The sequence below is a fragment of the Vidua macroura genome, chromosome 6 (assembly GCF_024509145.1).
Source record: "Vidua macroura isolate BioBank_ID:100142 chromosome 6, ASM2450914v1, whole genome shotgun sequence".
Classification (NCBI taxonomy): Eukaryota; Metazoa; Chordata; class Aves; order Passeriformes; family Viduidae; genus Vidua; species Vidua macroura.
In genome coordinates, this window is record NC_071576.1 from 32937862 (window position 1) to 32952005 (window position 14144).

Here is a 14144-nt window from a genome sequence, read left to right on the forward strand (position 1 = left end):
CACGTGTCCCCGTGGGCCGGCAGGAGGAGACGCGATTGGCTGAGCCCGCGGCCCCGGCCGCCCGCCGCCAGGGGGCGCTCGAGGGGAGCGCGGCCCCGCTCGCCTCGGCGTCGCGGCGCCTGCGCAGTGGGGCTGCAGTGGCCGGGCGCACGCGGCGGCACGAGCTGGGCCAGCGCGGGACTGCGGGGCGCGAGCGCAGCGCGAGACCCCCCGGGCCGCAGCCAGGTACCGCCGCGCGCCCCGGCTCGCGGCCCGGCTCCTCCCGGGCGGCGCGCGGGGCCCGCGGGCAGCGGCGCCGCTCGGGGCCGGGCCCGGCGGGACGGCAGCGGCGCCGCGCCCGGAGCCGGCAGCCCGCGGGGCCGCGCTCCCCGGGCCTCCCGCCGGCGCCGCGCCGGAGGTGGGCTTTGCCGGGCCCCCTCTCCGGCGTGGCGGCGGTCGTGGGGCAGCGCCCGCGCCGGCGGCGCCGGTCGGGACTGGCTCCGTTTCCGCAGACGTTGTGCGGCCGAGAGGGCCTCGGCTGAGGCGTGTCCAGCCTCTGGAAAAGATGAATTCCAGCTTCAGCGCGGTGGGCCTAGTGTTGCTCCTGGGGAGCAGAAGGCCAAAATAAAACCCCTGTGACCGTGGAGAGAGGAGTGAAGTGCTGCGTGTGCTGAGCGGTGTTTGTCCGCTCTTGCTCGCTGTGGCTCGAGTTCGTGGCTTTGCAGTGCGGCTTTCTCGTGTACCCCATAAGAACCTGCAGGATTGAGCAGAGCTGCATTCAGTAGACTAGAAAGCCGAACCGTAAAGTTTTCCTTTTTAACCTTGGAGTTCTTTGTTCAGCTTCAACTTGCACAAAGTTATACAAAACCTTCAGAGTGTTTTTATAATGTTTTACTAGTCTGTATTTACCCTTTTTACAAGTTAAGAATGGAAATAAGGGTGGAAATGGACTTCTTACTTGTGTGGACATGCGTACATAGCGTTTGGCATTACCTTCCTACTCTGATTTTAAGTTTACTTATAGCTAGGAAGCACTAGCACTACTGTAAAGATCATGACTTAAAACTTCAAACTGGTGACTAAAATCTTCTGAAGGAGTGAAGTATTTGATTTGGCATCTTAGGCTGCTGCTAGAAAAATTTCCTGCAGAAAACTTTCTGTGTGAAACTTCAAGGCATAGACAACTGATCAAACCTAGTTAGATGTTTAAGAGCATATGGATTCATTATCAGAAAAATAAAGCAGTTTAAGCATTCCTTCTTACCACTACTTGATTATGAAATATTGCTTTTGCTTTTTTTTTTTTTTTAAATGTATAATGAAGGAATTCTTTTTTGTTTGTGTGACTTTGTTGGGTTTTTTCCCCTCCTGACTAGCAATCTGTTGGGCACTTTTTTGCCTTTTCAGTACTTCAGGCCAGGCTAGTTCTGTTCTGATTAATGCCTTTGCTTTCTTTGCTGACACTTAGCCTTTGGAGCAGGTCTTGCAGGATTACTCTGAACATCTTGTGCTGAGTTTAAAAGTCATCTGGAGTCTGCTTCTCCTCAGTACTACAGAAGCTTCCATCTGCCTCTTATTTTCTTAGCCTCACATGCTGTCTTATGTGCATACAAAATGCTTCATGAGGACTGCATGCTTCTCTCTTATGTCCTCCTGCTCTTACAGTCCAGTTGATGATCCTTGAGAGTCCCTTTCAACTCAGAATATTCTGTGAACCTGTGAAAATGTTACACACTCTCATGACTTTAGATGCATGTGAGGTGTGCAGTGTCACCTTTCCACCACCCAAAGAAGCTTTTCCAGTGTGCTGTGTATAGGCAGTATGACAGGTGAAGTGGGTAATGAAGTCTGGGTAGCAAAGCTTTTCCTCCATTAATGCAAAAAAATAGCATCTTAGGAAATGGTTGTGGTAATAGTATTTGAAATACAAGTTAATTTATTGGTTAATTGCTCTTAAAACCTAAGCACAACCTTATCCTAATTGCTACTTTTTCTGCCACTGTTCCTCTCTATTGTCCCCAGTCCTTGCTGGTTTATTGCCATGCTTGTAGGAGGAGGCAGTGATGTACTGCGAAATAAAACCTTTGGTTTTTCTGCTTGAATTCCAGAATGCCGGGACTAAGCTGTAGATTCTACCAACATAAATTCCCCGAGGTGGAAGATGTGGTGATGGTCAACGTCCGCTCCATTGCTGAAATGGGAGCCTATGTCAGCCTGCTGGAGTACAACAACATCGAAGGCATGATCCTCCTCAGTGAGCTGTCCAGGAGACGTATTCGGTCCATAAACAAACTCATCCGCATCGGCAGGAACGAATGCGTCGTGGTCATAAGAGTTGACAAAGAGAAAGGTATCTGGGCCTATGGCGGGCTCTGTCAAGATTGAATTTGTAGACAGAAATGCAGATGAACTAAGCAAGTGTTTGTGGGTTTTGCCAGGACTACTTTTTTTGAGCATCGAAGTAAAATAGACCATCACTGACCATACCTATGATTGTTCTTCTATTCCTCTCTGTCCTTTGGGAACTGGGTTAATGAAAGCAAATCACATCAGTAAAGATTTAAGTGGGTCCTCACCAGATCAGTCACTGAACTATAGTGAAGTGGAATTTTCTTTTGATATCTATGGAGATTTTCTAAGTCAGCTGAAGAGAAGCATCATTTGCTGTAGATATCTAGATGCTAAGCATTTAGTGCTGACAGTCTGTCCTGTTTGTTGACAAGTTTCAAACCTTGTTGATGGAGGTGATGACAAGTATGTAATCATTGTTAATTCTGTAGGGAAAAGTTAGAATTGTACAGGCAGTTTTGGTTTTTCCTGTCTTTTGAACATTTGAATCTTTGAAGGTTTTTAAATGTAATTTCTGTTGAGAACATTTCAGATTCTGATAATGCTGTTCCAAGCAATCTCTAAAATCTCTATCCAGCTGTACAGAACTAATAAACACTGAGCATGTCTCCTAGCAATATTACTGTTGGTATGATGTTTCTCAAGTTATATGCTTTTTTAGAATACTTCTGAAATTGCAGTTAACTCTGAGAATAAATAATGAATGACAGGATAAGGAAAAGCAGAGATGAAAGAAGGGCAAGAATAAACTTATTGTAGATAAATCTGAAGTGAAATAAGTTTCCCAACATCTCTAAGGAAATTATACTTCTACAAATTAATCTTGTTTTCATATTAACAGAGAAACACATCTGGAATTCATCTAGCGGTCTTTTATTGAACTTATTGGAGAATGTATAGTTTATGAGAAATAGGTGGAGGCCTTTTATAATTTAGAAGAGTTCAAAAGAAATTTTTTCATGGGCATTTCTTTCAGGCTGAGCCTATTTTATTAGGAAACTGTTCAGAGCTAAAGTGATGAGGTGCCAGACTTGAATTAAATTGTGTTGAGCACTACAAAAATATGCATTAAATTTGCTTCTTTGTTGCTGGGATGATTTTTTTTCCCCAAACTGTGTACAGAAACATAAAAATAGATCAGTAGTTGCTGAGATAAAATTTGCTACTGTAAGGATTTACAGTTGAAAGAATTTTTTTATCCTAATTTGGATCATAATTTGCTTAAATTCATCAAGGTTTGGTCTTGTTTCTCTCTGTAGCAAAATATGGGGATATTGTAGGCAGGGAGCAAATCCTTAGCCAGAGTGTTTGTTCTTGAGTTTCTCTTGAAGGAGTCAGACTTAGATTGCACAATGGCTGACATTTTTAAAATCATCTTCCCCAATAGGTTATATTGATTTGTCAAAAAGAAGAGTTTCCCCAGAGGAGGCAATCAAATGTGAAGACAAATTCACAAAATCAAAGACTGTAAGTTGCCTTTCTATATTTAGGCCTCGTGTATTTCCATCTTCTTTCTTGAGCAGCCAAAATGCGCAGACATAAGATAAAGCATTCAGGTATTAGACATACTGTGATTCTCATTTACCCATGCAAAGATATATAACCAGCTTATGTGTCTGAGTGTTACATGGTAAGCTGCTTATGAAATAATTAATAGATCAAGAAAGGTGTCAGTTGAGAACTTACGATGTAAATGGGTATATTTAAATGATGAGAAATCCGAAAGTATGTACTAGTTTAGCACACTGTGGGCAACTTTTTATTGAAAAGATGTGCAGGTAGTTTCAGGCTCCTATCCTTACTGCTGTGTTGTCTTAACACTTCCAAGTAGAAATTTTTGTCTGCTTTCAGTATTTGGTTTGGGATTTTTACCACTCCGGTGTTGCAGGTTTACAGCATCCTTCGCCACGTTGCTGAAGTCTTGGAGTACACTAAGGATGAGCAGCTAGAGAGCCTGTTCCAGAGAACTGCCTGGGTGTTTGATGACAAGTACAAAAGACCTGGATATGGTGCTTATGATGCATTCAAGCATGCAGTCTCGTAAGGACTTCTTCTATGCTTCTAGGGGCTTATTTCAAATTGCAGACAAGTATTTCCTGAAGTAGATCTGCCACCACGCTCTTTTGGGTTGTATGATTGGGTTTCTTTCCCAGAATCAGTATGAAGAATATACTGGTCAAGTAAATCTAGTAAATTTTGATATCAGTCTAACAGAGGAAGAACCACTGGTCTTCGTTTGTCTGTCAGAATTTGCCTGGTTTTAGTCCCAGGCAGATTTTATCAGAAATACCTAGCTTTATGTCTAAGACATTTCTACTAAGAGCTGATTGTCCCTCTTCCATTGCACAGGCAGCTTTTTTCTTTTTTTAAATGCAACAAGCTGACTTGTTACTTCTTTCCACTTCTGAATTTAAAGAATGGGATCATAAACTTAGAAATGGAATTATGAACAGGAAGGTGGGAATTGTGATGCTAAGGAAATACGCACTGAGCTAGATGGCTTTTAATTTTTTTTAATGGAGTCTGATATTTTAATTTGCTTTCAGAATCGAAGTATTTGGTTTCCCTCTACAGAATCTGCCATAAAATTGTCAATCCTAAACTGGATTTCCCAGTAAACATTTTCAGTTTTGTTCTTTTATCGCACCTAAGTGTGTGACGAAGTTGAACGCTAGACGGCAGTAATAATGCTTTTAGAAATGGCAGTGACTCTAGGAGGCAGGACACTCCGTAGTGTTTTAAGTAGCTGAAAACCAGCTCTGTTTTTTGGGGGAAGAAACAGCTTGTGTCCTCGTTTAGAATGAATGTGTTTTGTTTCATATTGTAATGATTATTTTCTGGTGATAGCAAATTTACTGGTAAAGGGCAAATCTGGACATATTGCTGTAAAAGGAATTCCAGATCACTCTTAACTGATAAATACTTAGTTAAACACCTGTATAATAGAAGTTTTTAATAAAACACCTCTAGTCACTCTGGCTGTTTAAACTTCAGTTGTATACTCATGAAAACTCCTGAGCACAGGCCTTTTGTTACTCACTCACTATTCAATTTGGAGCACAAACTTCTGAAGCTGTCTGTTCTCAAAACATCTTCCCATCAGTAATGCCTTAAGATTTCTGACTGTGGACTGCAACTTTTATTTGTTCCTGTTGTGTTCCTACATAAATGTATAGCAGTGGAGTAGAACAATGTGGATATTGCTGCCTTCCTACTTTTGCTAGAGTGCTGTGTGAGGTTTAGAATTCTCTCTAAGAATTTGGCTTGTTATTCCTTTCTTTGTACTGAGAATTAGTGTTTTGGAGTTTTATACAGCATGATACCTGTGGCAGAAATTGGACAGTACATTTACCTTCTAATCAGTAAAAGTTAAACATTGGGGATGTATTGTTGAAAGCATACCAAATGCTTTAACAGGTAGATTTAACAAGATAGTTTGGAAATAAAGCAGAATTTGTATGTACCATAAATCACTTCTGCCATACAGGTTCATATTTTGATCTGTAAAACCCGTCATGTTTCTGGGTTCTGTTTGCTTGTTTGGCCCTTCTACTCTCTATACTTAGCATACAAAAGTGTGAAAGATGATGTTTTATTGGCAGCAGAGACCAATCTCTAGTACTACCTCTGGCTTTTAGGCCCTTTTATTTCGTGTTTGCCTGCTGGTAGTATTGTAGGTGATCTGTTATTTTTTTTTTTTTTCCAGAAAGCTGCAAATTTTGTCTCTGCAGAATAGGAACTTTTTGTGAGGATTTTTTTGCTTATGTTCTCTATTTCAGATAGATTTGGGATAAATTTAACACAGCAATAGAAAATTGACACCACTTCTTTAAAAAAGAGCTGCTAATTTATATTGGTAATCAGCAGAGGAGTTTGCTTCTGTGATCTCTGAGTTTGAAACTATTAGCTTGGGATTTAAAAAGCCTTCATCCTTGCTTTAGCTGAGAATGTAGCCAGCAGATAAGTATTTGTCTGTGATCCAGATACTATTAAAAACAAGTACCAAGTAACATGGAATGAATGTGGGTTACTTTGTAGAATGACAAATATCTTGTGTTTGAATGAAACACTAAGATAATTTAAAAACTCCAGATTCATCATGGATTTGCTTCTATGTGGTATGATGTTATCTTCACGTTGGAGGAAATATAAAAATATCAAGAAGCTTTATAGAGGGTGCAGGAGAAAAGCCATTCCTTCACTTAAAAAAAAAAAATTCAATAATTCAGATTATTCCTTCCAGGAACAGATTGAGTAAACTGCTGTGTTTACCAATAGAAATTGCTTTGAAAATAGATGTGTTTATTTTCTTGCAGTGTTTCAATGGGTTCTTAAGAAATTTCCCGGTTTCCTTTGCCTAGTAGGTATCTAGGATTATGCGTAAGAAATAGAAATAGTACCAGAAGTTTATGTTGTGTTGAATTCCTCTTCAGTATAACTTCTGTAATGTTGCTTTGCTTGGCTCAGAGACCCTGCAATCCTGGATAGCCTGGATCTGACAGAGGAAGAGAGGCGTGTATTGATTGACAATATTAACAGACGTCTGACACCACAGGCAGTCAAAATCCGAGCTGGTGAGTTCTTCCCACATGCTCCTTGAACCTATCTTGATGCTTAGGTTGAGATAGTGTATCTTGTTGCCAACTATGAACTCAGTTAAAACTCATGGTTCATAATACTGATATTTGAACGGAGTTGTTTAGAATTAAGACACCTTAATTAAGGATTGCTTTCAAATTGCCTGTGTGGGTTCTATCCCAAAGTGCAAGGTGATTTTGTTTTTCCTCCCAAAGTGCAGATTCCTTGGAACATGGACTGGTTGTCATGATAGATAATGGGGTCTGTCATATTGCATTGGCACACAGTGAAACTAAATATTTTATAGTTATTACTGTATCTACAGTATTCTTTTTCATTATTCAGAGTTTTAAATTCATTGATTCCCTGACATAATAATTGAACTCTGTCAGCACAGCTACAGCATGCACCTTAGTCACTTGTTCCTAAACGTGTGAAAATAGTATTTCTAACAGGTTGATTGCAAACCATTCAGTAGAATATATCAGCTCAAGCCTAGCATGTCTCTAATGAGCTAGTTTGTCTCTTACTAATTTAGTGTGGGCAGAAAAAGCACATGACTGCATGACTTCAGAAGACATACTTCAAAACTGTAAATCTGGCTCTACAGAACAGCCTAAAGGCATGCTTGCCATTAAACAGATAGTGTAGCTGAATCACATTTTTAACTAGATTGAGAAATTGCCTCTGCTCTGCAAGTGTATATTGAAGAGCATTAACACTTGCTGATTAGTGTGGAGAGAAGAAATAAGCCTTTTCCACTCTGAAATCAAGAAAAGAGTATAAAAAGTAAGGTAATATAAAATTCCTCTACCTATTGCTTTAGAATGCCAGGAGTTAACATAGAGTTTAAAAATTTGGTTTGATTGCCATGAAGAATGCATTTACTAACATGAATAGCACTTCATCACTTTTGAAAATAAAGAGCATGTCTTCTTACTTCCTTCATGCTGCCTTTTTAGTTCTGATGGTCTAAGTCATCAATTTTGTCATCAGCACAAGTATAGAATCTTGCCATTGGCTTCTCTTCTCACCCTGAGGTTTACTGGGATGTTCCTCTGTGAATTTCTTCCTGATAGCTCAGAATTAGCAGATTTTCATGAGTCACCTGGAAGTGAAACCAAGTTCTTTGTGTAGCTTAGTCTTGTGCCATTGCTATGCAGGTAAAGAAATCTTTGTCTTTACACTGGTCAGTGTATTACAGATATTGCCGATATTACTTTATGCCTTGATTTTCAAACACCTACAAAAGGTTATAGCTACTATAATTCTAGCCATATGTTAAACTTATAAAAACGTATTGTAATGCTCCTCTAGTGATGCCTCTGTGCCTCTGTTGTAATTGCTGATGGAATTCCATAACTTTGTGGATGTGCTCCTTTTCAAGTTTTACTTTTCCTGATCTTGCCTTTTCTCTGATATTTATTGCTTTTATATCTTCATCTCTCCATGTGAAATACATAATTATTGGTGTTGTATTTGTTGGATGAGAAGTGAGTGAATATGAGTGTATAATTTTGTATCCCAGCTTTCTGAAGCACAAGGTAAAATGTTGCATTGTCTAAAGAATTTAAACAGACTCTTATATCAATTTAAAAGTCAAGCAAATGTAATACCTTCCTCAGATTTGGGAGCTACTGTGGCTCTCTTACTATTGTGGGTAAACATTGGTTGCTAAAAAGATCTATTAAAGCTTAAGTTAAAAAGCTTTTAATATTTTGCAGGTCTTGGTAAAATTTTATTATTTGTATTTCTCTGTCATAGATATTGAGGTGGCCTGTTATGGTTATGAAGGCATAGATGCAGTAAAAGAAGCTTTGAGAGCAGGCTTGAACTGTTCCACGGAGAACATGCCCATCAAAGTGAGTGTCAGTCTTAATACTGGAATCAAAAGCAAAGTTTTCTGATGCCCTTAGGGACCAGTAGTGTGCAATTGCTCTGGCCCATCAAGCCATGTGCCTGATTTCCAGCTCTTCTCTAGCAGGGCTGTAACACACTTCCTTCAGCTTTGTGCTGGCAGTCCTTCCTGTGGTTGTGCAGTGCCTTTCAAAGTTTGGGAAGCTGTATTTATTCTGTTCAATTTATTAAAGTCTAGTATTGCCACAGAACATACCCACTGTTCCTTTATGCAGTCTTAACTAGGGAGCAATAAATTTTATTTTCGGGTATAAGGTTGTGTAAGAAAAGGAAAGTTTGCCCCACTGACATTTGAGTGTTGGTAGAATGACTGCTGTACCCAGGCCTAGTTTTTCTTCCCCAACAGTTTTTGGATGTTAAGTGAGCTACTGAATAAGTTTTTTTAAAAAACCTTGGAAGTACTTTCTCCTTTGAAAATTACTTTTTATAATGGTCTCTTATAACAAAAGAAATAGTTTACTTATTCAGTCATCATTAAAAAAAACATATGGGTTTTAATGCTTTTAATTTTTAGTCTAACTAGGCATAATATCTTTTCCTTTGTTACTGAGTTTGCTTTTTTCCCCAATCTTTACAATGTGATAGATTAATCTGATAGCCCCTCCTCGTTATGTGATGACTACTACAACACTGGAGAGAACCGAAGGACTGTCTGTTCTGAATCAAGCCATGGCTGTAATTAAAGAAAAAATTGAGGAGAAGAGAGGAGTCTTTAATGTGCAGATGGAGGTAAGAACAAATTACATTCTAAAATACAACTTTTTTCCTTGCAATACTTCTAAAGTAGAGCAAGATCGGTAGTGCTACAAGAAATCTCAGCAAAAAGTGTTGCTAAGTTATTAAGAAAACCAAAAAATTCAGGACCTCTCTGTTCCTGAAATAAACAAATGGCCAGAAAATCTCATTTTCCTGGGTTCTGTTGTCTGACTTCAGGACGTATTTTATCTCTTGCTCTTTATGTAGAATAGGAGTCTACAAATCAGGTGACCTTTCTTTATGACAGTTTGCCATGTGTTCTGGTTTGGTATTTTTCAGCCTAAGGTGGTCACTGACACAGACGAGACGGAGCTTGCAAGGCAGTTGGAAAGACTGGAGAGGGAAAATGCTGAAGTGGATGGGGATGATGATGCCGAGGAAATGGAAGCCAAAACAGAAGACTAAATGTTCTGGGATACTTAGAAGAGAGACCATGTGAAAAATTAGAAACCCCATTGCAAACACTTTGGACTAAATGATTCCAGTATTGAAAACTTCAAAAGCAAATATATGAAGTGTTTTCCTGTTTTAAAAAGACCAAAATGTAAAAGGCTCTTCTAAATAACATTTGATGCAGCAACTTACACAAAGTGAACCCTTTGAAAGGAAGGTGCCTAGTCAAATTCAAGACACAGATCTGGCCAGACGGAGTTTGCAGCTCCATACTTAACACTTTCATACATAACAATTCCTAATTGATGATTACAGCTCAGTGCATCTGTTCATGATCTTTCCTGGGAGCAGCAAAACCAAGCAAGTGGAACAGTTCTATACAGAATGTATTTGAGCAAATATTCAATAAATTTCTGGGCTATGTAACTCTGAGGTTTTGGGTTTTTTCCTCTTCTTCTGCACATGGCCTAGAGTGGTGTGAAGATAAAACCTGGAACAGTATGATCAATGGGTGACTCCTCTTTAACTTTGAAAGGGCTTTCTTTTGTTTGCTTTAAAGCAAGCTGAGAATGAGTGGAACAAAACGTTTTACATTAATGTTTTCCTTGCAGATTTGTTGATGCAGACTTGTTTAAGTTAGCATTTCCTTTGTTTATTATCTGCATTTAGGGACCGAGAACTTGAAAACTTTGAAAATAGCTTGTTTCCATTCCAATAAACATAGCAAATAAATGAAAAACTACTTATAGTTGCACTTTGTTGGGTGAATATAGCAGGAGCTTTAATGAACTTACATAGTTCTACATGGGCAGCCACTGTCTGTGAGCTCACTGCAACATGATCTTCAGTTCTGCCTACCATATATCCCATTTAAACTGAACTGAGATACTCACTCTAAAAAAAATCTGTTTATCTTCTATGAAGAAGAGAAACAAGATGTGTTTTCTAAATTGGAGTTTAAAAAAAAAAAAGAATTCCTGTTTTCTTTGTCAGTGGGAATTGAGGGGAAAGAGTTGTGCTTTTTATCTGACCTTTCCAACTTGCTAGATTTCTAAATATGTTGGGTTGTTTTTTTTTTTTTTTTTTTTGGTTATTGTCATGTCCCATACTGCCCATTTTTTTTCTTAATACTTTGTTACACTAGAGGGAAAATGCATGAAGAATGAGGCTTTGAGCCTTAACTAGTCATTCTTCTTATTGCCGTGGTACAAACTATCTACTTGCTACGTGGTGTTGCCACAAAAGGCATTCTAAAAGGGCATACTTATTGCAATGTGTTGCTTGTCCACGCTGGGGTGTCAGAGAAGTTCATGTGTACCCAATGTGTACCCAGCTCTGATAGTAAAGCAAAGCCAAAAAAGGTAAATAACTTTCAGTCTTTACGGATTGCTGGAAATACTTGAATGTGCAAATTTGCAAAATGAAGAAAAATATATTTTGAATCGTTTTCTCAAATTGTCTTTTCACCAGCTGTGCCCATTCACTAAAATAGTGATTTGACTTCTGTTAAACACAATAGGTGGGTACTTGGAGTAAAGAACAAAGTATCTTAAAACTCCATCACCATGTGATCTCCATGCCATAATAATTCTGTAAAGGAGAAAGGACTGATAAGTGAGCCATGCATGCTCCAAGGAAGAAAGGAGTGCAATGAAGGGATTATAATTAGTATAATCTGTGAGAGCTGTTTTGGTATGTTAATTGGTGGGCATAGTTTCTGTCAGTAACTTAGAAGTTTGTTAAATTTCTAGAGTAGCTACCAGAACATTTCTAATTAGAGCTGGAATGTGCTCATGGGTAAGTCTTGTCGGTTCTGGGTGCCTGAAAAAAATTGCCAAGATGGTGAGGATAAATGCATTCCAATCACTTTTCATCCTGGCAGATAAAAATTAGGCTCTCTCAGTTTGTTCTCTTGAGCATATTTCAACCAAGAACAAATAAAAGATACAAGACAACGTGATGGTTCCTTTTCATGCATTGCAGAAGTGGGAAGGAGGAGGTATAAGATGCATGTTTTGGAGGCCTGTTAGTGAGGGAGTACTGGGGACTTGCTGTACTCCACCACTTAAAGATCTTTAGGAGTGCTGAGCTGATGCCTTGTGTCTCAGCCTGGCTCTTTTTCCATTTGTGAAATTGCCTTTGCTTATGAAATGCTTAAAATAAGGGGGTTTTGTGAATGTGTCTGTTGAGTTTCTAAATCCGGGCAGCACATTCCTGCTGTTCACTAGCTACTGTGCTGTTTACACAATTGTAATCACAAGGCCAACATCTCCACTTACACTTAACATAGTCAGTGGAAGGGAAGAGGACAGGAATACCTGTGGAGAGGGCTCGGCCTGATGTGTTCACTGTAAGGATCTCAGTTTGACTTTCCTACCCCAAACTCATTTTCTAAGACTGACAGCTTGGAAATAGTTTTACTTACAATATCTGGTAAGGACTTAATGCAAAAATCCAACCCAAACAAGGGTATACTGGGTCAGGTCAGGCACAGAGTCTGGTAACACACAGCCCAGTATTCTGTTTCTAATGAGGGAAAATAGTGGTTTCTAAAAGAGGGGTGCCCTGCTGTTGTGGTTTGTCTGGTTTTTAATACAGTGAAAATCCTTGCTGTTTTGTCTCTAATTTTGGCCTACAGGTTTTTTCTTTAGGTGCAGTGGAGCTGGTGTGTTGTTCTTCATAGCAGAATCTGTTCTTTGATTTTTGACTGTAGACAATGAAACAACTGTTTCCAAATACTTCCGCCTTTCTGCAGTTAATTTTAAAATTGCTGTTATGTCAATACTATTGAATGCTTGCCATCTTTCACTTCTATCTGGAAATGTTTCATTATGCTTTATTTTGATGTGGTTTGTTTTCATCATATTTCATCCCTAATCCACTAAAGGAACTGATTTGGCAGTGCTGCACTGGATGGCAAAGTCCTAAGAAGCTGCTTTGAAAACTGTGCTGTCTGTAATGCCCCAGTGCTGTGTGTAACATGCTGGGCACGGCAGAGCATGGGATGGAATTTTCCTTTGGGCAGGTTCCCTGAATGAGCTGTGTGAGACCTTGAAGGACTGAGTGGGAGGTACCAGCAGGGTCTGCCAGCTGAAACAGCACAGACTGCACTCAAAGCTGTGGAGGCTGCTCCTCCCTCCCCTGTATCCCTCAGTAGCATCCTGTGGTCTTGAAGGCGGCTCTTTCTGGCCATCTCATTCCAAATTTTATAGCATATAAAGAACTTGAGAGTCAGTTCGAAGGAAAAAAAAAAGTCAAGTACTCAACTGTTCTTTTTTTGTTACAATACTACACTGTTGTGGAAAGCACTCTAAAATGGATCGGAGGAAATGGGTCTGAAAACTCTCTTCAGTGACTTTTAAGGCCCATAGAAGATTTGATGTCAAGCTCCCTAAGTTTATACAGATCAAAGCATGTCCTTTTCCACCGGAAGAGTTCAATGCCAGAACTTGCATTCCCAGCCCATGCATGAATAGGACAGCTCAGATCTACTGACTCATTTTATACTACCTGACCCTGAATGATCTGTGTTTACTCAGCCTCAGGGAGCAATACAGGGGCAGTTTTTCAACTTTGATTAACTACAGAATGAGACGGGGAGAAAGGGGTGTGTCTGTCATAAACATCCAAAGTATTGAAGAAATACTTTTGAGTAGAGGTATTGAAGGAAGTGAAGGCTCTATATAAGAAGTAGTTTATATGAAACCTGTTATTTAATGACCAGCTGAAGCAAGGTTTGCTTCACCTTTCACCAGCAGTTTGACAATAGAATTCTTTGTTGCTAATGTTAATTTTGCCAAGATCTGTCTGCAGGGTTGTGGGTGGTCTGCATGCTGGAGAAAAGGAGCTTGTCAGATCTTCAGTGAGGACTGTTTATGGAGCAATTCTGAGATCACTGTCTGAGCGAGAGCCCCCTGCAAGCTTCTACCTGTCCTCCCTAGCATGAAATAGCACCTTGAATAAATTGCCTGCAGTAACAAGCTGAACAATGTGAAGTCAAACCTCAAATACCAAACGGTGGAACACTGTATTCTTGAAGCTGGTTATATAAAGAGTGCATGTCCAGTGTCCAGGAAATGCATGTAGCAGTAATGTCTCTTGTGAACTTGGACTCGAGTTTCCTTTTTTTTTTTCTCCCCTCCAGTGTAATCCTGATGTACAAAACATGGTGA

General features: G+C 39.8%; 1 protein-coding gene across 4 annotated transcripts; it reads left to right on the forward strand.

The window, feature by feature from the left end:
* The first annotated feature begins 117 nt into the window (after positions 1-117).
* EIF2S1 (eukaryotic translation initiation factor 2 subunit alpha) lies at positions 118-10398 on the forward strand. Of its 4 annotated transcripts, none has more exons than XM_053981631.1 (8): positions 118-225; positions 2088-2329; positions 3716-3795; positions 4217-4368; positions 6796-6902; positions 8671-8768; positions 9409-9552; positions 9859-10398. In XM_053981631.1, the coding sequence occupies exons 2-8, from the start codon at positions 2089-2091 to the stop codon at positions 9982-9984; spliced, it is 948 nt and encodes a 315-aa protein (XP_053837606.1). In that variant the 5' UTR covers positions 118-225; position 2088; the 3' UTR covers positions 9985-10398. The 4 variants fall into 4 exon arrangements, with proteins under 4 accessions (XP_053837606.1, XP_053837608.1, XP_053837607.1 ...); XM_053981633.1 differs by lacking the exon at positions 118-225 and adding an exon at positions 427-569; XM_053981632.1 differs by lacking the exon at positions 118-225 and adding an exon at positions 427-565.
* The last annotated feature ends 3746 nt before the right edge of the window (positions 10399-14144 follow it).

Bases quoted from the DNA above. Each gene is read 5' to 3' on its own strand.
- EIF2S1 (XM_053981630.1), top strand. From the start codon at position 1,729: ATGCATGTGAGGTGTGCAGTGTCACCTTTCCACCACCCAAAGAAGCTT. The intron at 8,769-9,408 runs GTGAGTGTCAGT...ACAATGTGATAG, and splicing joins CGGAGAACATGCCCATCAAA to ATTAATCTGATAGCCCCTCC. The intron at 9,553-9,858 runs GTAAGAACAAAT...GGTATTTTTCAG, and splicing joins TCTTTAATGTGCAGATGGAG to CCTAAGGTGGTCACTGACAC.